This window comes from Anopheles marshallii, chromosome 2 (assembly GCF_943734725.1).
Source record: "Anopheles marshallii chromosome 2, idAnoMarsDA_429_01, whole genome shotgun sequence".
Taxonomy (NCBI): Eukaryota; Metazoa; Arthropoda; class Insecta; order Diptera; family Culicidae; genus Anopheles; species Anopheles marshallii.
Genome location: NC_071326.1, coordinates 86,093,678 through 86,118,596, shown reverse-complemented (window position 1 = coordinate 86,118,596; position 24,919 = coordinate 86,093,678). Strand labels below are relative to the sequence as shown.

Genomic DNA, 24,919 nt, shown 5'->3' with positions numbered 1-24,919 from the left:
AGTCGCCAGATGGTTTGGGTGACCCTTTTTGAAGTCATGCAATGAAGTTTTGCCACACGCATGGAAGGTAACAAGGGAAAGTGTTTTCATTTTTCCCGCATGTCGTTGATAAGCCCGAAGAATGCCGCCCGCAGATGGTGCGGGCAATCTGCTCACCAGAATGCACTGCCAGAGCACATCATGTTGAGCAATACCGTGAAAGTGATAACGACTACATGCTGGATGAAACAAAGTAAAGCTACAACCTTTCGTACGTCAGTTTTCAAACTAACATTCGCTCGCTTTATTTACGTACAGTTCGGAGGCAAATATTAACAATAACCCACAACACTGTTCATCGCTAGATCAAACTCTCGCGGTAGTTTGTGGGGTCGCCATTTTCGTAACGCAACTCGATGTACTCGATAACGACCGCACCTTCGTCGGTGCCAGCCTCCTCATCGCTGCCGGATGCCGTGTAGTGCGGGAACTCCTCGTCGGTGCTCGATTCGGCCACCGCGTTCACGTGCACCGAGACGGATCTTCGTGGCCGTGTATGGCCGATGGTTGGGAAGGAACGGGAAGGAGAGAAAGAGAGAATGCAAGCGTATCGTTCGAGTGTGTGTGTGTGCCTATCGTGGTGTGAATGGAATGGTTCTGTCCTCGGCTGCCTTAATATACTTTCTGTTCGTTACTAACACTTTGGTTGGCAATGGCAGTGTGCACGTGTTCGAACGAGATTCTGATCTCCGGTTCCGGAGGACATTCGAAGGCGTACCGAAATTCATGGGAAAGGGTGAACATGGCGCGGTTGTGAGCAAACGGAGTTTCTTTTGATGATTCCAAACAATCACGAGTCGATTACCAATTCGATCTATCTATATCCTGCATGACACTGGCGGTGGGTCTGGTTGGTGGACCGGTTGGAATGGAGAGCGAATCAATTTCAGATTTCCATTTCGGGCCAATTCGGTATGATGGTGGAAGTGGCGATGTCATATGGCATGGCAAGTCATGAAAGGCAAAAGGAGAGTGGAGGTAGAAATGTTTCGGTTAGTATTTGTTTTGTGCCGGCAGATTGCTGACGATGTTAGCAAGCGGTACGGCGAGAATAGAAAAATATGGAAGGCCATGCTGGAAAGTAACTTACCGTTGTGTTGACCAGTGGCTGGATTCCCGTTGATCTTCCCGAACGGAAGCTCGAGCACTGAAAAACATGTAGGAAAAAGAAAGAATTACTTATTACTTACTAGAATAGTCTTGATCAAGTGTTTATATTATTTGGCCATTTTATGCGATGTTTTGAGGCAATATTGAAAATATTGAATATGAACGCAACGTTGTTCAATTTATTATCATCGAAGTTGAGGGTCCTTTAGCCTCATAGCTAGGGCGACTCCGGGAGTGTCCTAACAAAGGATAAAGCCGAAGGGGAGCGCATATATCAGGGGTTTCCAAATATTCCAGCTGGGAGGGTTTCCAATTATATTAATTATAACAATAGTTGAACACTTAAAAAATGTTACAACTTTGTCAGAATAACTCAATTTTATATGTGCCAAATATTAGCAATAGGGTCGCGGATCGCAGTGGAGGCTTTAGAGAACCGCATGCGACTCGTGAGACGTAGTTTGGAGACCCCTGGTATATATAAATTTATTGTACTACGCAAGGGAAGTCGATACTCCCATGACGTACACCAGCCACAAACATTTGTTCTATCATGCGACGTATATTAAGGAGTGATTGGGGGCAATGAAGCATTAGCCGCACTTCGTAAGGTAGATAATGACTGCCTAGAAGGCCAAGTAACAGGGGAATTGGGTCTCCTAAAGTCCTAAAGACATGCTGTTGAATATTATTCAACGGTCGATTTGAATGCGACAGCGGGCTTCAACCGTTTGGCTGCAGAGGGCGCCATATCGAGCGCTGAATCCGATCAAGCCGCTCATGCACGAACTGAGAGGATCAACGACCGGGAGTGATTTTTTAGCTCCTCCAAATAAAGATTGCTAAAAGAAGTCCTTAAAATACTCGGAAAAAGGGTTACAGTGTTAACAGAGCGGCAAGTACTAGCAGCACTGCTAGCAGTACTATCTGACCCTGCGTTGGACATGTTTGTACATAATTCAACAGAACAATAAAAAAAAAAACATTGAAATCAGTTGCGGAATAATGTAAAAATATTTCCCGAGTTACATGAGAAAAATCATATGAATACGGTAAGAAACCCGAGTTTGTTCTGTTTGGATTGTCCGGATTTTTGACGACAAGAAAAAAAAGCTTTGTTTGCAATCCGTAAAACAGAATGGATAAAAACCCATCAAAAGCCCCATAAGAAAATAAATATCGGATGAAATGGAATTTTTGGAAAAAGCTACACCCGGGTAGACGTTCCGATCTCTGCTCGAATTTTTGTAGCTTCGTAATCGTTTGGGGAATTGATTGGTGCACTCTTTACTATCCAAGCATTCATGGAAAATACAAACCTTTTGTTTGTAATCTTAACTCGTTTCATGTATAGTCAACGGTTACTTGGATGGATTGGATTGGATGTTGACGTGTGAAAAGGCATCATCAAAGTGGGAAGATTGCACAAGAAAGACTCGTATCGTCTAACTGCACCTATCGGAATTCACCCACCGGTAAAACATTCGTTGCTTATCATAGCACAATGCAACACAAATAAAATATCACCATCAGCATCAGCATTGTTTCGGGGGTCCTTTCTCGCGAAAAGCATGTAAAAAAAAGTTACAGTTTCATGCTGTTACTCACTTGTACCGATGGCTGTTAGAGTGTTGCAGCTTGCTGGAAAGTATCTCCAGTCGCCTGTAGGTGGAGGAAAGCATTAGTGATAGCGGCGTGGCCACAGCCCACAGGAACAGGCACAAGAAGGCCGAAAACCAGAGCCCATTCATCGGATCCATTATATGGTGGCAGAAAAGCATACGCATCGCATCGAAAATGTCAAACAGTGGCCGGCAGCTCGCACACCGATCATTGAGCACGGTGGCCGTGTAGTTCCGATAGGCGTCCAGATGTGCACGTAACCGTGCGCGATACACGTCACTGCGATTGTAGCATACCTCGGCCGATTCCGTGTCGAGGAAAGTCTGTGCATTGCGCAGATGCGTTAAGCTTTTGTTAACCTGCGCTGCCCACGGTGACAGTTGGAGCTCGAGCGCCGTCAGATGGTAGACGATGTCACCGCGCAACTGCTCTAGTGGAGCCAGCAGGGAAAGCTGCAAGCGCTTGGCTCGGGAGCCGAGTGTCGTCATGCGGCTCGCCGTGGCTACGTCTTGGATCTGTGCCGACACACGCTGCAGCTGATCGATGAAGGTGAGTACGTCCTTATCGGGTGACAGTTGCGTTAGTTCCATGCGCGTACCAGTGAGATTCAGGTCCGAATCGTACAGCATATCCTCCAGGATGCCCTGGATGCGCACGGTGAACCCCAGGAATGGTTCCTCGCTGGCACCAACACCTTCAATTGCACGCTCCAGCTCGGGCCGTTGATGTGGTTCGAGCTTGGCAGTGAGATTCAACAACGCATCGAGCTGAAAGGTGGAATACGATCCATGACCCTGTTCGCATTTGTTCAGTGCTGTCGACAGTGATATTTGCACCGGCTGTGACCATCGCGCTTCGGGCGGTGCCGCCTGTCGCAACAGCTCCCCGATGATGCCGTACTGTGGCTCGGTCGGGTAAATCAGTCCCGGTTTGTCGATAAGCTTTTGCAGCACGGTATATTCCGGCTCATTGTACAGTGGATGGCAGATGAACAGTTGCCCGTGTGCTCCGAGCAGCATCTCCATCATGGTGAATCCCGACAGGGCTAGGCTCGCGATGCAGATACAGATGGCGCCCAGGATGAGGGTGATGCCGGCCTTATTGTCCGCGTGGCAACAACCGCAGCTGAGCGCACTCAGCAGGATGAGTGTTACCAGCAGGGTCATAATCGTGGTAGCGAGTCCAGCTAACCATAAGATCGCACCAACTTCACGATACCGATCAAAGAACGAATCGGAAAAGTTAGCCGTATGGTTTACCTGCTCGACAAGCTGCCCAATTGTTCGGGTAAGAATGCCGATAGTCGTCTGGGTATCGGTGGTCAATTCTCCTAGCCGCTCCTGCACCTGATCTGCCTGATCCTCGGTGACGTTTCTAACATCGACGGCGTAGTTGCGAAAGGTGGCACGCGCTAGCGTTAGTTCCTGCGTTAACGCGTGCATGCTGCTATTTCGACTAGCCTCACCCATCGCCATGAGCTTGGCCAGGGTCCGGTCAACTTGCAGCTTTCGGATCCGCTCTATCAGCCCCGTATCCTCAAAGTTCCGAATCCGAAGCGTATCGCATAGTGGACGATCGCGGAACGTGCACTGGCGTTGCAATACGGACAGTTGTATCTGCAGCTCATCCAGCCGGTACTCTGCTTCGTACGAGATTTTGGCTGCCCTTGCTAGTGCATCCTGCAGCAGATGGATCCGCCGGGACAGGTTGCTACTGCTCGTGCTGATCTCAATGATAGACTCGAAGATGATGTCGATACCGGTAAACAGCGCGAGATGGTGCTGAATCGGTTCGCCGAGCAATTTGTCCACGCTTTCCAGATCGTTCCGTATGCGTTCGGTCGCGGTGGCGAGTCCCTCAGCAATCACGTACCGCATTTGTGATTCTGCGTCACGCAGAAAGGTTGCCGCATCCAGCAGCGACGACCGCACGACGGTGGGTGTCTGATCAACGGCCGAGGCAATCTGTTCGTTCGTTACGAACATCGCTATTACGCCGGCGCTGGAAAAGGCGAGTAATGCGGGTGAGCAAGTTAGCAAAAAAAAGCGCTATCTTGATGTTAGCGATAAGCGGAACCTACATCAACAGCAGTATGACGACCTGTAGCATTAGTCCCAGAAAGCTTTTCCGGCAGTGCAAAGACTCTTCGAGCGATAGCTCTTCCGCCTGTATGATGGCATCCACGGTTGGTCCCGGGTTCAGATCATCGTCCGGTTCCTTCGCACAACCCCAGGCAATCGTGTAGCAGAGCGGTATAAGCGATATCAGGAAAAAAATCGCTATCAGACAGATATATCCCGACTCCACCTTGAGGGCCTGTAACGTGAGAGGGGAAAGTTTAGCGCCCGCCCGAATGTTCGTTCTTCCCAGCGCGGGGGTAATAACCTCGAGAATCAGCTGGAAGAAGGATACCTTCGTGTGGAACGCATCGCGCAGCAGCTCTAGAATGCAATAGACTTTTATCAACAGTTACGACCCGGCCCACCTCGTAACGGTAGTGATGTGTGCCACCGAGGGAGTGGCGTCAGCGATGGTCAGCATACACTTACCTACTGGCAGATCGTACGGTGTGATGTACGACAGGAAGGTGGACAGATAGGAAAACACAAACGAACCATGGTAGAGTCCGAGCGTTGGTATAATGTAGCCATCTGTCGCCACCGGCTCTGGATAGTCGTGCGGGATGGCCACTGTCTGCTCCTAAACGACATCCAGAGCATAAGACATTCGATGACAGGGACATGGTCCATTGGCCGTATATCATACCTACCATGGCTTAAGTTGGGAGCCAGTTCGCGAATATCAGAATTATTGTTCATCCAACAGTTGCCCGACCCTTCCGATAGTGTGTGTGATTTTGGATGGCATAGCTAATTTCAAACGGGCAGCTCAAGGGAACGTCAGCTGTGACGAACATCGTGTGCAGTGGAATCAACAGAAATGATAACGTATCAGTTGTTACGATTTCCTACGAATTGTGCACCGCCGGTGTCTAGCGTCAGGTAAACGATAACACGATGACGAAGTTTTATCAAAATTCTCTGCAACTACCTTGACGGTAGCAGAAAGCGTTTGCAAATCATTCCATCCGGGCGACCAAGTATTTATTTCAATTGACAAGTAAGAATTTAATATAAAGCCGGCCCCTTAAGCAGTTCTACAGCTCTTCCGTAAGGCTTCTTGAGGTGTAATTCTACACGGTGCCACCTTTGTTCGAGACATGTGGGACGATTTCACCGCTGGCAGGTGAAACAGAGTAACCCGCATCTAATGCATGCACACAAGGGGCGTTGTATCCATTTCATGAGTAAGAATACGCACTCGGATCGCTCAAAAAACCCGGATTTAAACTGTCTAGAAGCACAAAATTCGTGTAAAATATGTACCCACAACCATATCCGCACATTGCATTGCACTTGAACAATACGGGAACACTGTAACCTAGGGGCACGTGCCTCCCGCTCGTACGGTTCGTACACGTGTGGCATTCATCATAAGGTTTTTTTTTGCATGCGGTAAGCGCCAGATTGACAACTGGACTGCCGACCGTGTGATTGAATGTTTCCTGATGTATCAGGTACAGTTCGCTGTAGCTCACCGCAATGTATCGTGTCTATGTTCACATCAATCTTTGGATGTCGTTAATGAATATGTACTGTGCCGCAAACGAGAGCTCAAAAGCTCATTGATAAACGGTTCGTTTTCTGACACGTCGACAAGAAACGACACTAATTAGATTACTACCTCAGAGGTGTTTATTGATTTCAACAAAGTAAACTAGCACTAAGGAACTGGGTGGAAAACCTGCGGAAATAACATTAACAAACACTAAAATTTTGGTTAATTTACACGCAACAACACGGAGCTATCCTAGTTGTGGCAATAGCGAGCAATTTCTTGAAGAAACTTCCGAGTCTTTTTGTTTTGCTATGAACATTGAAGTTCGGTATCACGACCACTAAAACTCCACTGCGTCCGCCGTACCGGAACGGCTGGACGTTACGATAGCTAACTGGGAACTGAAGTTCAGCGAGGACAGGGTGTATAAAGTTTGGATGCGCTTACGCATGTCTGCCGAAGGATCCCGATCGGACTGTTCGGAGGGGCCTTACGGACAAGCGATGGTGGTGCACGTGTCTGACACGATTCGGAACGGTCCGCGAAAGGCAAGACACACTGTCATTGCAGACACAAAACGAGTACACTTTTATTGTTGAGTCGATGTTTGTATGCTGTGAAAGAGAGACACTGGCACTGTTCGAGGTCGCGCGGTATTACGGTAATAGCGTACCCGACCTATGTTCCTATTTACGTGGGAAGTAGAACAATTTGGTCAGCATGGACACTATGCACGGCATCTGTTTCTTTGCATCCATTTTCGAATTGCCCGGAACGTTCGATTGATATTGGTAGGCGACTCTTCGCGAAACGCCAGTCAACAGATGTAGCAGCTCCTTGGAGTGAGCGTTCTTCTCCAGCTCCATGCTGAGCGATTGGATGAACCAGGACCCGTTGATAGGATTGCGCCACGAGTAGTGTCCATCGTACGTAGAGTACATCACCAACAGGTCCGCCATGGTAGGTATCACATACAGCAGTTGCTCCGATGACGATCGTGCATCGACTGTGTCCGTTAACACTTTGGACATTTTAACGCCGACATCGAATGTTTCCCCTCGGCAAGCCTGTATGAAGAACAGCTTGGGTTTTCCAACCAGCGTCTTGCATCCATTGCCAACGAATGGTTCCCACAAACGACCCACCGGGTAGCTATCATCAGACGCATGCAGGACATCCTTATCGCCGTGGGTCATAACTACCACCACCAGACAGTCATTCTGCGAATGATCTTCGTTAGCAATCTCCTCTAGCATCGCAAGAAGTTTCTTCTTATTTGGATCATCATACACGCGTACATCAAACCCGATTTCGCTCAACACCGAGCTTATACTATCACGATCCCTGTTACTACCATCTCGTTGGGTCATTCTGCGAAATTTCACTTGATTGATAATAAGCGCTAGTCCACGCTTTGGATTGCTAGTGCTGTAATATTCTTCCATTAATGCCGCTGACGCTGCCGGCGTGGCTACGATAGACCCTCTGCGAATGTGGCTGGGAGATGTATGTTCAACCTGCCTGCAGGAAGGAAATGGTAAAGAGAACACATTTAATAAATGCTACTTTTTGAAGAACAAAAACGTTAAAAAAAACCACTTACGGCGATTCCGTAGGCCTAGTGTCGGTTTCATCGGCGACTTCCACATTTTCACTACTGTTCGAAATGCCCTCCATGCTGAACGTTGCGAAATTTCACTTTCTACCGGTCGCAATGAACTGTAGCGACCTTCTTAGCGCACCATCCAGTTTGTCGAATCGTAACTCAAGTTGCTGCTTTAGATAAGACTTTATCATTTTTTCACTTATCGTTATCTTGCGATTTGATGAAGCAGAGCTGTGCTGTATCGGAAGTATCGGTAAGTTTGCGCAGAGTGGTATGACTTCACGCCTTTGTTTTAGTGGTAATGTTATATTGACTACTTGGCGTGCGCGACGCACTTTCAGTTGTCAGCTGCACAGCGAAAAGCCTTTTTTGAGGCATTCTTTATCCCTCTATACGCTGATACTTCTTTATCTACGGAATTGTAAAGATATCTTTGCTAGGCGGTCGTAGTGGTTAAGTCGATCGCCTCGTAGTGGCTGATCAAACGGTGGGCGGAGTAGGCGGTCGCCTAGGGGGATGCCTCGTCGTGTGGGGCACCGCACCACGTGGTCCGCTATTGTAGAGTATCTCTAGCACTGGCTGTATCTTCGTTTTACTGCACATTTGAAATATTTCAACGCGGGCGAAATATTTCACAAAACGCTTGAATTTAAACTTTCGGTTAATGGAACACGCTTGAATACAAAAATCCAGACTTTATCGGTTTTATTTTAAACGATTATGTGCTTTGCTGGTTAGAAACTTTGAATTAGCATGCATTCGCCATGGTTATATGTACCGTAATAGCTTTACTTAATAATGCATCCGGAACAGGATATAGATTTGCAATCGTCTATAATGGGCATGTATTGCCCATTCAGACGTTAGATACGAACGCGTATTATTGAATTAAACCGTTTACGGGGAATAATTTTACTGATAAACCTTATCGCGAAAGATAACAAATGCACTTCAATGACTAATATATGAGATGGTTTAAAGTGCGTTATTCGTAGTGGGACGTGCAAAGTGAACTAGTTGGAGTGACTATGGACACTGGCAATATGGAAACGGACCAATTGGAATCATCGCAATCTTTGATCGAGCCAACATCGCAATTCGATTCGAGATCAATCAATTTGTAAGTACCATCCTTGAATTCCCAATACACATCAGCGTGGATATGATGTTTAGTCTTATTTTAGAACTATTACTACTTCTGCATTGGACGCTCCTACAGCGCCTTCGCCTGTGTCCAGGAGCGTGGCAGTAGAAATAGACGATCGTTATGACACAAGTCATCCAAACCGCGGACTAGCGATTATCATCAACCAAGTGAAGTTTAATGGAATGGCGGAACGAGAGGGTAGTGATAAGGATCGTGATAGTATAAGCTCGGTGTTGAGCGAAATCGGGTTTGATGTGCGCGAGATCGAGGATCTAAAGAAAAGGAAGCTTCTTGCCATGCTAAAATCGATTGCTAGTGAAGACCATTCCAAGAACGATTGCCTGGTAGTGGTTGTGATGACACACGGGAAGAAGAACAATCGTTTATACGCGAGAGACAAGTGCTACAAAGCGGATAAATTGTGGGAACCTTTTATTGGCGATGCGTGTCCATCGCTGCTTGGAAAACCGAAGCTGTTTTTCATACAGGCTTGCAGAGGTAAAAAGCTGGATACTGGCTCTAGGATAAAGCGTATGGTTGCGGAGGTTTTACCATTACCGGTGGCAGAGCCAGTACCGATAAATTACGTCATACCTACTATGGCCGATCTGCTAGTAATGTACTCTACCTGTGATGGGTATTACGCATGGCGCAATACGGACAACGGATCTTGGTTCATTCAATCGCTCAGCATGGAGCTTGTAGTGAAGGCCCACCGCCAGGAGCTTCTGCACATCCTTACTGGAGTTTCGCGAAGGGTCGCATATCAGTATCAATCGAACGTTCCCGGAAACCGAGCACTTGATGCAATGAAACAGATGCCGTGCATAAAGTCAATGCTCACGAAGCTACTGTATTTCCCATCGCAAAATTGCAAACCGGACCGTTCTCCCATGGCAGTGGCAGAATGTCCGGCTACGTCATAAAACAAAGGGACGCATAGTGAGCTAGCTTTGCTTACTTAAAAAAACAGAGTTTATTGCTTATTAAGCATTTTAATATGGTAATATGCACTTGGACAGCAAAATTGGTTTATTTGAGCAATCTTCATTCTGGCTAAACTAAGCAAACAATTATTTGATTATTGTTTAAAAATGGACTAACTTTTCAAAATTTAGAATCTCTATGTGAAATATTATTCTCCGAATGAAGTCTGATTGAACAGAGGCTGTTTGAAATTTGGTTAAACACATTAAAACATTTGGTTAAATCGGTTAAACACCTAACGAGCTTCACATATATTATTGAATGTAATAATGTTTAATAAAAGATCGAATTTAATTCGAGGAATTTGATTCACGTGTAACCTCAATATTGTTTAACAATATACAACCATTCAGCTTTCGGTTAGATCCACATAAATAACTCTGTGTCATAATTCACGAAAGTGAGTAATGAACGTTTATTATATCGATGACGACCATTTTCGTCATAGCTAGTCGCTGGTCGCGCTACCAGTATTGATAACATTTGACGAAAGAAAATATAAATGAACTGATTAGGGACATAGCGATTTTTTTTATTTATTATCAGCCCGTTACCCTCCACCACTTACAATTTGTTTTTTTTTTTAACTGATTGTTGGGTGCGTTCAAATGAGTGCAGGAGTACTTGAGGAACAGTTACTAGCTCTTAACATTTATTTTGTTAATAGAAGTGCTCAAGTACAATGTTTTATCCACACGTAAACAATGTTTCGTTAATAACTCATGACTCATTTGAAAGCACTACTTGAAAAATGTGAAGGTGCTTAAACACCTTTTCTTCTACCTACCAAATGTAGGTCGTACGAAAATTTCATACAAATCCATCAATCTACTGCTAGTTTTAGTCGTTTTCCTCTAAGGCGTTGAACGCCATCAATCTGATCGTCGTACCGAAGCTAAGATGTTTGTAGCACGCATCTTTTAGACACTCGATTGGATTGTATTGTACATTTACGTGGATTCGTTATCGCGTATCTACACCCCAACGGATGAAATCATCGTTTCTGCGAATTTGTACCTCGTTCACATTGCCTAGCGTTGTACTTGTGTATCAGTTGCGTCGCGTCGCCGTTTACATTACGTCAGCAAAACCTACTTAGGCACAAAGTAAAAAGCTTTGGATAGCGTGGAGTTGATCGCTGGCACTTGTTTGTAAGTTGCTTCCTCCGAATGAGCCGAAAGGCGTGATACGAGGTACGTCACATGGGTGAGCAAAGCAAGCAGATCCTTGTTGCTAACATCACTTCCCAACACTTGGCACAGGGACTGTATGAACCAGGAACCATTAATTTCGTTACGGAACGAAAACATGGTTTTCGTATGTCGAGTACATCACCAGTAGATCGGCGTACATAGGCAAACAGAGGTTTACGGCTTGAACTGTTTTTGGTGCGGCATCCGTTTGGAGAAATGAGTAGTAACATCCAGTGTCAACTTTCACACCTCGACAAGATTGTATGAAAACGAGCTTTGGCTTCCCAATCAATGATGGGCAATTGTTGCCAACAAATTCTATCCACAACTCGTCAATAGAAATATCGCGGTCTGTAAAGGCGAGTTTATCCTTCGCACCGTGTGTCATCGACACAATCAGCAGGCAATCATTGTTGCTATGGTCCTGTTTAGAAACTTTTTGCAGCGCTTTACGCACTTCTTATTCCATTTGCAGGAGAGAAGAACCTGTCAACAGTGGCACTCAACCTACCCTTGTGGGGTTTTGTTGTTGACGTTTACCCTCGCTCTACGCTGGCTATTTGTTAGGTTCCAACAGTAGTATCCATTTATTACGCAATGCTGGGGGTTAGTGTCGGCATTACGATTTGTTACCACCAACATCAATTGATACCCATGTCAATGAACGACTTTCGACAACTATCACGTGACACTTCTTGATCAGATGCAGGTGCAGATTGACAAATTCGTTCACACACGAAGTCCTCTGCTTACAAGCCTACATCATGTAATGGATGACATCGATTTGCATCGACACTATGTGGTGTAAGCTCCTAAACGAGCTCCGGTTGACAATCCGTGAATGGGAAATGATCCTACGTTTGGGATGTGTAGCGTTTTCGAAAATGGATACGTTGTGTCTTCCGGAAGATGGTTTGCTTAGCAAGAACCTGTACAGAGTTTAGTTAACCTGGTCAACGCCTATAATGCCAATTATATTGATGAAATTTATAGATTGACTACAAACAAACGATGGTGACGAAGAGCAGTATCATGGCTATGTAGATTTCAGAAGGTATCTAAAATCGTTTCAAATTATTAGCATCGATGCAGTCAGTCTAGCGAGGCTAGCAGCATTTGCTAGGCAATAAGTTTGTTACGTTTTGCATTTGCATTGATGAAATGCCATGCTCATGAAATTTTATGATTATTTTCCTAAACAAGGGTATGGAGGGGAAGGAAGGACACAAAAGACGACGCATTCATCGCAAGCTTCCTGAGAATTGATAGGAACAATTGTTAATAACAGTCTTATCCCGCAAACGCTTGTTGAATACGTTTCGGATGATATAGACTGCTAAAGTCCACCGAATAACAGCATCTGTTGTTGCAGGTATACACAGTTTATTGCAGCGCTCGATGGCCCACATGTTGTCATGAAAACGTGTGGCCGTCTTACTGTGACGCCTTTTTGATGTAGTTTTCGGTGACATCACGGACCATAAGATCTACCAGCTTGTCTAGGTCATAGTTGTGCTGCCAGCCCCAGTCTCGACGCGCCTCCGAATCATCAAAGATTTGTGGCCACGAGTCGGCGATGAGTTGTCTGCTATCTGGTCGGTAGCTGACGTGCAGCTTCGGAATATACTTGGATAGCTTGTCAACGAGCTCCTCCGGCGTAAAGGACATGGCAGTTACGTTGTACACGCGGCGTTGTAACTTCTCCTCCGGGGCAGTCATGAACTCGAGCAACGATCGCAGACAATCCTCGATGTACATCATGGGCAGACGCGTGTCGGGTTTGAGGTAGCACTGGTATTTGCCCGTCTTCAGTCCCTCGAAGAATATGGCTACGGCGTAATCTGCAATGCAATAGGATACGGTCTTGGTGTAAACATCCTCCTGTTACGGTAGAACCATCGTTAACTTACCGGTAGTACCACCGCCGGGCGGATCGCTGGAAATCACACCCGGAAACCGAAGGCATCGGAAATCCAATCCAAACTTGTGATGGTAGTACTCGCCCATCAGTTCCGCATGCACCTTCGATACACCGTAGATCGTACGTGGTCGCTGAATCGTGACGTTCGGTGTGGGGTTCCGTGGGCTGTCCGGACCGAATGCACCGATCGTGCTCGGTACGAAGATCCTTAGCTTGTACTGTTTGGCCAGCTCGAGCACATTGTGCATGCCCTCGATGTTGACGCGCACCGCTAGCGGAACATTTTGCTCACCAATCGCACTGAGCAGTGCGGAAAAGTGTATGATCCAGTCGACACGATGATCGACGACGATCTTCTGCAGACCCTTGAAGTCGAGAATGTCGGCGAAGATGTACGGTCCACTGTTAACGATCTCATTGCTCGGTTTGATGATGTCGGACAGAATGACACTTTCTTCCCCATACTGGCTTCGCAGCAGTTTCGCGCATTCGACACCAAGCTGACCAAGTCCACCTATGGAGATACGTGACGTATGTATAGTACAAGTAATCTTCTTACAATGATTGTCACTGACGTCATGGATTATAAACTGTTGGTGGACTTGCAAAAGATAATATGCTGTTGGTGTCATTTACACTATGAAGTCAGTGGACAATCCAAACGAAAAAACCATCATGTCTGCTCGCTCTTCTCAATTAACAATCAAACCTATTTCGACAAGAAATGATGCTGGGTTTTCCGGTTTGGGTTGTCGGCTGAAGTGTCGCAAATGAATACAATTATGTGTGTATTGAAGATCAGCAGATTTCATTATGAGCAATGATGTCTTATAATGTCGCAAACTGTTCCCAATGATATGGCCACTCGTCATTGTTGTAAAGTGGAACTTAATAACAAACCTATAATATGAATAAGGAAGCAATGTTAAATAAAAACGCTACACCCAACATTTTAACATTTAAGTTGGGCGAGTGTGAAAATTTCCTTTAATTAAACGTATGATATTAAACAAGTGATATTTAATTTAATCACATTTTATGGTGTTTAATCGGTCTTGTAGATCACAATTCCAATCATGGTCATTAGTTTTGTATGAACGTGAGCGGACCGGTTCGTTCTTTGTGAAGAATTGAACGAACAATACAGATCTTTCGTTCTTTCGCCGCTCTTAAAAATGTATCTCATACTTTAGCTCGCTCATTTAGTTCACTCAACCTGCCGTTACTGGTCGCTCACCAAATGTTGCTGAGTGCACTTAACCTACTGTTCCAGGTCGCTCCACCTACGTTACACTCCGTTCAACCTGCGTTATATTATGTCGTTCCACCTGCGTAACGTGCAGTTCAACCTGCGTTACAAACCGGTCAACGTGTGTCATTTAACGCTCAGCTCACCCGACTGCAGTAACTTAATTTGGCGAACGAAGTTCGTTCGTTCACTTCAAATAACTGATCGAGCTGTAGGGGTTCAGTTCTTGTAATCCAGCTCTAATTCGTATGCTTCAAAAATATTTTTCAACAACAACAGCAACAACTGAGCACATTTATTTATTTGCCGCTGCTAGGAATCTAGGAATCCATTGAAACACATTTCCACATTGCAGCGTTGTTAGGAATACCAGATACTATGGAAGCTAAATTTATCGTACGAACTGTACGGCTCCTTCCATTCCCTCTAGTCTTTTCCAGCTCGGACACAGCGTCAAAGACACCCATACCATGCGGTCTTGACGTATAATGACGCAGAAAATGGAAGATGATGATGTTATGGTTTGTACTTGTATTTATATTCGATAGCTTATCATCCGGCGTATAAGTATCTTAAAATTAAGCTAACATAAGAAAATCTAGCACATTTCCATTACTGCCTAATGAAATCGAAGTTAGTCACTTAGCTACGGAGGCTTTGTATCATAATGTTAATATGATTATTGCTGGCGCAATGAGCAGTATGGTAATCTTCTTAATCCATAGGAACAAAACTTCATTGCTTTGTTTACCAAAGCATCAATTGTTCGTTACAATTTTGATCGGTTTGGTGTTTTCAAATCACCATTTGCTTCTTCAAGTTTTGTTCACACTCACATGCTTCACATCCATCATTCAAACCGAGAGAAACGTTCAGCTCGCTTGCACACCCCACCGGCTAAGGGAACGTGGCTTGGGAGTGAATAAGGCCAAACAAGTTCTAAACTACCGTCCGCTTAGCAACTGTGCGGCCCTAGCAACGCGAGTGTGCGTACGCTTTTGTTGCTAACCTTGCATCACAATTTACTCCTCAATTGAGCGCTCAATTGAGCTAAACCGAATGAGCAGGGGCTCGCCCTGTTACGCGTACGGTGTGACACATCGTTCGTACCACGTTTGCTCGGTGCGGTCTACGCGAGAACTCACCTGTGATGAGGATTTTGGGATGCGTTTTTCGTCCCCCGCCGTTGGATGATAGCCAACGGCTTTGCGGTGCCGCGTGTAGTTGATGCTGTACCGCTGCCAACGGAGCCAGTACTACTCCGTCGGCGGATGAGCTGCGGTGCAACTGTTGGCGTAAACATCCGCCAAACGCGGTCGTAGCCTTGCGTAACAGCATCCTTACCCGTTCCACAAAAAACCGAGAAGCCGTATCAGTGTGTGATTAGTGTGGGGTGTGGGGAGATATATACGGCCGATGGCAAGATGCTCCTTGCGCACACCACGTGGAAAGATTTCCTTATGGAGAGTTCGATAGAAATATGCGACCTCGACCGAGCGCCAAACGTACGAAAACCGGCGACGAATGTGCGGCCCAAAAGGAAATACCAAGATGATACGATCGATCGGTTCGGTAGGGTTTGCAGTGAAGGATCGCTAATGATAGAGCACGGAGGACCGTCAATTATCTTCCTATGTCCACACACAAACGCACTCAAACACACATACACACACACACCTATACAAAATGGCACAGCTCCTGGAAGGTGGAAGTATGGACGAGGTCGGCCTGATGAAAGGGGATGTGTTGGGAGTGGGGAGTGAGTCGAAGGACCAAACGGATGTGCCAATATGCGGGATCGATGCGAGCGCGAGTCCGTTCGGGTCGAGTCGCGGCTTTGGACTGACGTTCCCTCCAAAGGCATTCCCGTGTCGGAGCGCGCACATTTTTGCGACCATGGTGACCCCGTGCGGGACGCACTGTTTGGTCGAAGCGATGAGGGAGACCCGCGGGTTCCATGGGGTTGCGAGAGGCTAGCCCCCCCCCCCCCCCCCCCCCCACATTCAGCATGTGCAGGTCTGCTGATCGTACCAGCGAACGACCAGAGTCCTTCCCGCTCCCATTCGTTCTCGTGCGCAGCCGTACTTGTTGCTACAGTGTTGTTGTTTTTTTTCTTCCCGTCCATACTTGCGAATACGAGCAAGCTGACCATGCCTGGGAGATGGCCCTCTCGAGTTACTGCGGCCGAAGCGAAATTTATTGACGCGACCCCGGAGCGTCTTGTCGTTAGGCGGTGGTGTGACGATTTGATCGTGGTTAGAATCGTACACCACGCGCACGTTATTCCCCCACACGTTACCCTTGGCCGGTGGGGTTGTATGTTTAGCCGCTTCCGAGCGACAAGCGTGGCGTGGACGAGAATGCAACTTGCAAACGGATGTTAGGGAACAGGTTCCGCTGCGTTGGCTTATGGTGCGTGCGTGTGGGAAAGAGATGACTGCACCGCATGTACGTGTCGGTATTAGCATTTTTGTTGTTGTTGGCATGTCTATAACGCTGAGAGTTGGGGTTGGAGTTTGTTGCAAAAGTACGTAGGCCAATGCCGCACCAGTGAGATGAGATGATCTTGTAGCAGAACCATGTGCTAGCGAGTATGTTGCGATGGACAGAATATTAATATCAATATTAAAATAAACCTTCAAATTGCAACATCAGTTGAGGTAAGTCGTATAAAAGGAAGAATATATTACATTAAATAAAAATTATTGGTAACTTATTCTAGGTAAATATTCATATTGCTTGAAAGAAATTTGTTTTCCGGAAAGTGAAAGGGCACCTTAGGCCGAGTATACTCGGGCGAATTATTTGTTATTGATAGTGTTTAAATATTTTGCTTTCATGCAGGCAAGCCCTCGAGGTACAATACTATAGCGGTCTCCTATAACGCCGAACCCCGTACGCAGGACTGACTATCCAGCTACGGGTGAATAAAGTCACAGAAAACCAAAAATAACATGCCTAAACCTCTTAAGGTTGTTGTTGTCGATAAAGAAAAAACAAGATAACCACCAAAAGTTGCAAAAGTTCGAGTCTCGGAGCAATACCGTTCAAACTTGACAATTATAAGGCGGAATGCTTCCTTCGCTTGTAATACATTTATCAATTCAGGAGACTTGTTGGAATAATACATTACCAAAGCTGAACATAAATTGATTGCAACAAGTTAGAAGGCAATACCAATAATTTCTCAAATTTTGTGGTTGGTTTTTGTGCTATAAACTAGCTCAGCGGTAACATTGCCAAAACCGCGTATCTCTAAATTCACGTATGAGAGATATCGTGTATCTCGGCAATGTACAGGCAATCCCCGCGATAAGCGGTTCCACTTAGACGTGGATTCGGAGGTTCGCGTTTGTTAACAGATATGACAGCTGAGTTACTTTTTAGCGCGAAATCTTAGCAAAAAGGTGAAATGTTGATCGAAAATGTCTTCCTTTGCCATATAAAATATTTATTTTTAAATTTGGTTAATGTTCTCTGATGTTCTCTAAAAAGTCGCCTAAGTTGCTGAATGAACAAAGTGCAGCGAAGGAAGTCGACTCTGTAACTTTGAAGTATAAGCGATATTGTTATAATAGTGTACCACGGGTACTGCATGTACCAGGAACTATTTTAAACACGTACAATATCCCAAATATGGATACCTAAATGTTATAATTAATTATTATTTATCACTATAATTAATTATTAATTAAGTTTCCAAGTCGTATTTGTTGTCGGAAATCGTGTACATGTAGCTAAATTTAGTGTCTAAGGGACAAAATTCTACCAAGTTAACGTTCAAACATCTGAATCAATTTTTCGGCATTGGTTACAGCTTCATAATTCGAAGTTCGAAGCCATCGAAGCCAGAGTCGTTGGTGGGCCGAAGTATTTACGCAGTTATGATAAGAAAAAGGAACTCTCCAGTCGATTCACGTATTGTGGTGTCTTTAAATTGTTTTTTCAACCCTATTCTGCAGTTCCATCTGGATCATAATGCATAGCATATGAGTGAATCCACCAAAAGTTCAGTACCACGCAGCTGGCATACATATCAGGGAGCTACTCTGCTGCTGCTGCTGACATCCCTTCTGATAAAATAGATATTCTGATCTTATAATAAATGATGATGGAAGGCAAAACTAACCATTTAGCTAGACGCTCCTGTATCGTAAAGTCATTTGCATTTCGCTTAGGTAAACCTGCTCTTCAAACCCGTGACGACCGACGGTAAAACCGAGCCAATAGAAAAGGGAGCGTGTTCCGTAACCTCATCGGCGTCACATTCAGGGTCGTTAAGCTCAGTGGGTTAAAGAAATATGATGCAACGTGCAAACACATCACACGTGCATAAAACGCACTTCTACATTACCGGCGTGGTACAGTGAGTTTGCCAAATGCAAAATGTTGATTGTTCGATAGAAAGGTGCTCCATAAAGATAAGCTCTGTAGGGCTCTAGTGAAAATGTCGTAAGTAAAATATCCTCGTTTAGGCTGAAACTCTGAATATTGCTGAGGATTTAGGATGTCATACCCTCAAGCAGTATGAGGAGTATGTCGAACAACAAATCCATCGAGTGGAAAATTGTTCACTACTGGAGAGCATCCATTTTCTACCGCTTACCGCTGGTAAATGCTGCTGCATCTAAAGATGGTCCGTCTTTCTTGAAGCATTTCCTGAGCACAAGGTTTACTGTTACTATAGCAACCGTTGGTGCTAACCGCGTGCTGGTGACGCAACAGGTGAACGTCGCGATGCCATTTGCGATCAAGCTGGTGTGCGGAGCCGAATGAGCGTCTAATTACGACACGACGATGGTCTTTACCGATAGCGGTAAGTTTTTGGTGACGAGAATTAAAAAACCATAAGCTCCAATTATGCATCGCAATGATAGTGGTTAGAGGCGACGGATAGTCATGCGCACGAGCAACCCGACGGCGATTCTAGTTTGTGTGCTGAAAAAAACTGAAATGCAAAGCCAATACATTCACTGCACGGCCAACTTTTCCAGCGCTTCCGGGCGCAATCGTTGCGCAAAAAGTATGATTTACAACCGGCGGTTGCGAAGGTCGGCAGGTTTTCCTTGTACATTTTATTTATGTTTTTCCGTTACAAACAGCGCAGACGGTGACGAAAAGCCGCCCGTCAATCAGTCTTTGCGCGTGAAGCTATTTTTAATGTGTTTGGAACCTTTTTCGGCACGATCGCCTGATGCTGTTAGATAATTGTTTCGCGTCATTAGTGGGAGTGATTTGTTTTGGGAGATGAATTCTACTTGTTGCTTTTGTTGGCAAAACGTAAAAAAAACCAAAACATTTGTTAACCTCCAAACGCGCAAGACGGTATCGATTGGGCAAAAATAAAATGCGTTTGAATGGTTTTCCGTTTCATGCTGCAGAACGTCACAAGTTCGACGACTGACATTGACCATAAAAAAAAACAATATTAATAAAAAAAGCCGTACCGTTCTTTCTGACCGCAAAACTTAGACCTGGTTGGTGCCATGAACTCATCTCATTGTTGCGTGCTGTGCAGTGAAGATTGGTTGGTGGTGACCAGTTCTCACGATTTGATGGTGAACATTTCTCATACGGTACAAGAGGAAGGAAGCAACATCACGACGAAACAATGCGCATCTGCATTGGGATTGCGTGCCCGGGTACGGTGGCGATATGATCGGTAGCTGGAACCGAGGAAGCATCTTTAGAACTGCAGCCAGGTCAACGGTTGATTACACCGCGGGAAACAATTTGGGTGAAGAGTTTGCATTAATTTGAACCATTCATTTAGATAATTAGACTTCCGAAACGCACGTTTTTAATCGTTTGTTCCTGGGTATTTAGTATGCTTCCTAGATCATGTTTGAATGAATCTTTAATGAAGGTTACTGAAGGTTCGTCTCCAAGTTCCTGGTAATCTGTTCTGTGCTTCTTATAAATAACATCAGGTGTAATCAGAAACCATGCAAGATAGTTTTGATGTCCATTCGGTGGGACCAGTTTGGAATCGTATGCTATGAGTTGCTGGGATGTTGGGTTTAATAGAAAGCATCATTGTGCCAAAATGGTAATATAGGCAGTCCCCTAGAAACACTATTACAGTGGACCGCTATAATACACTTATGTCAAATTCTGGTGCAATAACGTTTATGCTTCATAGTTACAGAGTCGATTTTCTTCTCTGCACTTTATATGTTCAGCAATTCAAGCGACTTTTTCGAAGAACACATTGAAACACATTCAACATTGAAATAAATAAAAAAAACAAATGTTTTTATGACAACGGAAGGTATTTTCGACCAATTTTTTACTTTTTGCAATTAATTAACTCAGTTGGCAATTTAAAAAAAAAACTTAGGCTCCCCGTACATTCAATCCTCAAAGTATTTTGCGTTGCTAATTACTGCTTTTTGCTATCTTGTTATATACATCGATTCATTTTTCACTTCATCGTGCAATACAACACGATCCCAGCTGATCCGACCAAATACTAGCAAATAATACTACAGACTAGCTTGATGAGGGATTGTGCTGATAAGATAACTAATGTGGATTGGAATGTGGATTTCGTCATTGATTTACTCATCTAATCATGGACTGACTACTTAAACATCTATGCAACGTGTAGTGTAGTCTTTCATAACGCTTGAATAGAGGGAGACTTGTTTCGGTATACCTAAATAGTATTTTTATGGATCATGTAGCAATATCTGCTAGTACAGGGCATAATACAATGCTCGGAATATATCCCTTGATACGTTCCTTTTGTAAGAAGAGGGTTGTATTCCAGGCTGTGGATGTATCAAACCAGATTTAACTAGCGATTAGGCATTCGCAGAGATCAGCCTGAGAAAGGTTGTTAAGACAAATAACCAATTTGTAGGATAAATAATATGTGTACAATGTTAAATAAATTGAGGATACGAATATTTTACGATTATTTGATGACAAACCATGTGAACTTCTTCTTTATCGGCACCACAACCCGATCCGCTACTAACACAACACGGAGCCGCCCCTAAACATAGGAACACTGCGTCCAACAATGATGCTAGCAAAAAGATTGAGCAATCATTTTGCACTCGAATGATATGATTTTTGTTTGTATCCCTTTCATATGTACTTGTGTTCAGGCTCCCAACAATGAACCCTTTTCATAGGTACTCATTCAATAATTCATTTGCTCGAAAAAAAAAAATTGTAGGGCGCACCAATCCATCAACGAACGTGTCGCCTAAAAGCATCTATTCAATTGCCAAACTTGCAATTGATCGTTATGTTAAGATAAGTTATTTAAAATAAATTAATTGTTCTTCTAAATTATCATTTGTTACCCAATTAGAAGGTATAACTGTTGCACGAGTAATCGCAAACGCTCCCTAATAATGTAATTTCCCTGCTGAGATCACCCGCGAAAAATTGTATTGTTGTACGGTATCCTCTTCAAACATATTGAACTTTAATTGGTTGACCATTTTGAATCGTTTCAAGGTGGCTTGACAAGTGCATAACTGCCCCACCCGTTATCAGATGGCTTCCGGTCACCGTGTATCGAACGATGCTGATACAGTGGCGCCGGCGACAACTCACAATCGAAAACAACGCCCGCCTGCATCATCGTTCTAACGGCGAACAAAAAAATAAAAAGGCACAAACTTTTAATTCAATATAAAGCGATCATGAAGTTCAGGTGATCGACGATCACGGTCAACTATTCTATCCAGAAGACCCTGATTGCGTCCGGTTGCAGCGTGTGTGCATTCACGAACCCTGAACCTGCAAGAGCCATTTTGCATACTGTTTGACAAAAATTTTGCCTCATCCAACTGAACAAAACGTGCTGCGAAGCATTGCGATGTGGTCGGAGGTCAAACGGAACACCCGCTAGGTTGCGCACTGGCGGGTGATTAGGAAAGCGCGTTACCCTTCGGTAGATCGGGAAGGTTTGGCCTTCAGCGCGGGTAAGCGCAGCCATGCCGGTCCACCACCGACAGCAGTATTGTGCTCGGCTGAAGAAAGAGGCAAATTACAATTTCCTTAATTTTGGATGCATTGTTTAGAAAGAGCCCTCGGTTTTGCGAAATGCTTTACTGCCCTGTGTCACCTCCAATACCGTTTACCGTCAAGGTGATGGACCGCACACACATCCACATTGCGCCGGGTGGAACTGGACGATTAACACCTGCCGAGCTGAATGTAGCAAACGACTTAGCTTAAAGAGCCCACGCACCCGAAAAGGCTGGGCGAGTCGTCTTAGAAAGGGCCTTCTTTTTGTTACAAGAAAAAAAAACAGTGCACTGAAGCACGTTACGTTCGCTGTTGTGTGTGGCCACAAAGCGGCGATTGTTGGGCGTCGTGTGAGCAATGGTGGAAAAATGGACACAAACCCATAATTGTCACCATTTGCTGTCAATGACCACGCGCGCATCGCGGAGCGGAAGTTTGCTAAACGAAGAAAGAAAACGTGCATCTAATTTATATTGTGCTTTTACCATTGTTTCTATTTTTTTTTTGTTTTTTTTGAGGACACTAAGCTACCGGTAAGTGAAGCCACTTAGTTGGCATCTCAAGGAAGTGTCTATTATGGGACGCATAACGTGTGTACGAGAGTGTAGTGTCCTCGTGTTGTTTGCCATGTGTTTGCACACGAGTGATTTAGCCAGCTTGTTGGCCGATGATGGCAAGTAAAGTCTTGTCTTCATTCCAGTAGTGGCAAACAATGAAATTGGACAGAACATTCAATGTTATTGTATGTTTCGATGCGTTTGGAAATACAAAGGCATAATGCTTTGGAAGGTGAAAATTTGACCATTGCGGTACACTGAATAGTTTGCAAGAACTTGGGAATTATTTTTGCCTCGAAAGGAATTCAAACATATCACAATTGCGGACACTTAATGGTGGAAATAGAAGGAAGAAGCGGTGGATTCACGACACGACAGGACCGGTACCAAAGTTCAACGGATTGCGGAACTACCATCTTCACTATTCAGTTACGAGTAAATAAAAATTAAAAAAAGCGCAGATATGGCTAGACTAGAATCTTCAGCATTTTAAGCTCACAAAGAGTAGAATAAAAACAATATACCAGCGGATACTTCGAATTTCATAATTCTTCTGAACCCGGATTCTTAGTATAAGCTTGTGCCTTGTGGAAGTTTGGACCTAAACATTTTGTGGGAGATAAAGTAAAATAAGCGCAGAGTGTATATAGAAATTGTGGTTGATTCGATGGGCTCTGTCAGTTGCATAATAATTTATCTTGTTATATTCTTGTTAGATCGGCCAGAAGCGCATCGACCTTAAATATCACCCTAATAGGAAACAAACCAAAGCTGATCCTAAATAACAACGAACCACGATTGATTGATCATAATCTTAGTAATTTATTGAATTGGAGAGTAGGAAAAGGTCCATCATACGAAACAAGTGTAAATTTTAGTCCTACTCTCTAATGCCACTTCCAGCCATCTGTGGTAGGCCTTCCCAGGACCTAGGAAGGAAAGTTCAAGTCAAAGATATGGGTAAAGTGTACACGAATCTGTTAGGACGATCTCTAAAGCAGTGAAATGTTGTTTCATATTATGGAGAGCAGGCAAGGACAACCAAAATAATGCAGCTGAGATTCATCAGATGATTAGTAACAGAACAGCTCGTATACATGGTCGGTGTGATCCGATTTTTTTTGTGACGCCACGTAAATTTAATGTGCCATATCATACGCTTTTCGGACACCATCTATGATTTGCATATCGTTTGTTTTCACATAACGTTTGATACTATTCATCGTTCAGACGATCGTTAGAATCTCGAAGAGATTTATCTTACTGGGAAACATTGAAGACATTGAGCCTTTTTCCTAGGGTAGGGCTCTTGCTCTTGAAGCTCTTGAAATGAGAAGACGTATGGTTTGGGTGAGTAATATTCAGATCAGATGAATCAAGCGGTTCTCAACACTTTGAACACTCTAAAGTTGATGGTTAAAATTCAATCTCGCCTTGGAATGACGTTATGTATGCCTTGTAAGCCATCTTTTGCAGAGTATGAATGTCTTAGTATGACATAGTTCAAAGAGAATAAAGCTTCTGATGGATATACTGTATTGCGAGTATGTTTCTTGTTTTATCAGGTAATCCAGTACTGACATTTCTATTACACCCACATTACGATAATAAACAATCTAAATAAACAATCTCTGATAAACTAGAAGTACAGTCTGGTCAAATTCGATTGCTTATCGGACGTTCACGTTACCTGAAATGGCGCTAAGTATTGATAGCCAGTAACTTGCCCAGGGTCTTACCCTGGGAGTTTTGATTATCTTTTGCGATAACCACAAGCACAAGCAGCATGTCTGTTACATTGTCAAAAAGAGCGTGAAGCGGCTTATCAGCTCCTGAACTAGATTCATTAACACATGTCAACGGCTCGCGATGATTCACGT

The 24,919-nt window shown here is 44.4% G+C and overlaps 4 protein-coding genes and 1 pseudogene across 4 annotated transcripts; 1 reads left to right on the top strand and 4 right to left on the bottom strand.

The window, feature by feature from the left end:
* Positions 1 to 340: 340 nt before the first annotated feature.
* On the bottom strand, positions 341 to 6,841 carry LOC128718749 (prominin-1). The gene is made up of 7 exons (XM_053812367.1): positions 6,776 to 6,841; positions 5,322 to 5,472; positions 5,158 to 5,228; positions 4,853 to 5,088; positions 2,758 to 4,773; positions 1,130 to 1,186; positions 341 to 521 (listed from the first exon to the last, which is right to left on the bottom strand). Exons 1-7 carry the CDS (start codon positions 6,839 to 6,841, stop codon positions 341 to 343), a joined length of 2,778 nt encoding a protein of 925 aa, XP_053668342.1.
* A 235-nt stretch (positions 6,842 to 7,076) lies between these two features.
* On the bottom strand, positions 7,077 to 8,067 carry LOC128709690 (caspase-1-like). Its single transcript, XM_053804699.1, has 2 exons — positions 7,994 to 8,067; positions 7,077 to 7,911 (listed from the first exon to the last, which is right to left on the bottom strand). The coding sequence occupies exons 1-2, from the start codon at positions 8,065 to 8,067 to the stop codon at positions 7,077 to 7,079; spliced, it is 909 nt and encodes a 302-aa protein (XP_053660674.1).
* Positions 8,068 to 9,024: 957 nt separating this feature from the next.
* On the top strand, positions 9,025 to 10,069 carry LOC128718747 (caspase-1-like). The gene is made up of 2 exons (XM_053812366.1): positions 9,025 to 9,116; positions 9,181 to 10,069. Exons 1-2 carry the CDS (start codon positions 9,025 to 9,027, stop codon positions 10,067 to 10,069), a joined length of 981 nt encoding a protein of 326 aa, XP_053668341.1.
* Positions 10,070 to 11,221: 1,152 nt separating this feature from the next.
* On the bottom strand, positions 11,222 to 11,979 carry LOC128718746 (caspase-1-like; annotated as a pseudogene).
* A 778-nt stretch (positions 11,980 to 12,757) lies between these two features.
* On the bottom strand, positions 12,758 to 15,831 carry LOC128706968 (L-threonine 3-dehydrogenase, mitochondrial). The gene is made up of 3 exons (XM_053801912.1): positions 15,639 to 15,831; positions 13,234 to 13,758; positions 12,758 to 13,164 (listed from the first exon to the last, which is right to left on the bottom strand). The coding sequence occupies exons 1-3, from the start codon at positions 15,829 to 15,831 to the stop codon at positions 12,758 to 12,760; spliced, it is 1,125 nt and encodes a 374-aa protein (XP_053657887.1).
* Positions 15,832 to 24,919: the final 9,088 nt, after the last annotated feature.

Coding starts and splice junctions, on each gene's coding strand:
- LOC128718749 (XM_053812367.1), bottom strand. CDS start 6,841: ATGCGTAAGCGCATCCAAACTTTATACACCCTGTCCTCGCTGAACTTC. Junction 5,229..5,321: donor ACCGTACGATCTGCCAGTAG/GTAAGTGTATGC, acceptor TGTTGATAAAAG/TCTATTGCATTCTAGAGCTG. Junction 4,774..4,852: donor GTCGTCATACTGCTGTTGAT/GTAGGTTCCGCT, acceptor CGCCTTTTCCAG/CGCCGGCGTAATAGCGATGT.
- LOC128718747 (XM_053812366.1), top strand. CDS start 9,025: ATGGACACTGGCAATATGGAAACGGACCAATTGGAATCATCGCAATCT. Junction 9,117..9,180: donor GATTCGAGATCAATCAATTT/GTAAGTACCATC, acceptor GTCTTATTTTAG/AACTATTACTACTTCTGCAT.
- LOC128709690 (XM_053804699.1), bottom strand. CDS start 8,067: ATGGAGGGCATTTCGAACAGTAGTGAAAATGTGGAAGTCGCCGATGAA. Junction 7,912..7,993: donor ACTAGGCCTACGGAATCGCC/GTAAGTGGTTTT, acceptor TCCTTCCTGCAG/GCAGGTTGAACATACATCTC.
- LOC128706968 (XM_053801912.1), bottom strand. CDS start 15,831: ATGCTGTTACGCAAGGCTACGACCGCGTTTGGCGGATGTTTACGCCAA. Junction 13,759..15,638: donor TCCCAAAATCCTCATCACAG/GTGAGTTCTCGC, acceptor GTATCTCCATAG/GTGGACTTGGTCAGCTTGGT. Junction 13,165..13,233: donor GCCCGGCGGTGGTACTACCG/GTAAGTTAACGA, acceptor ATTGCATTGCAG/ATTACGCCGTAGCCATATTC.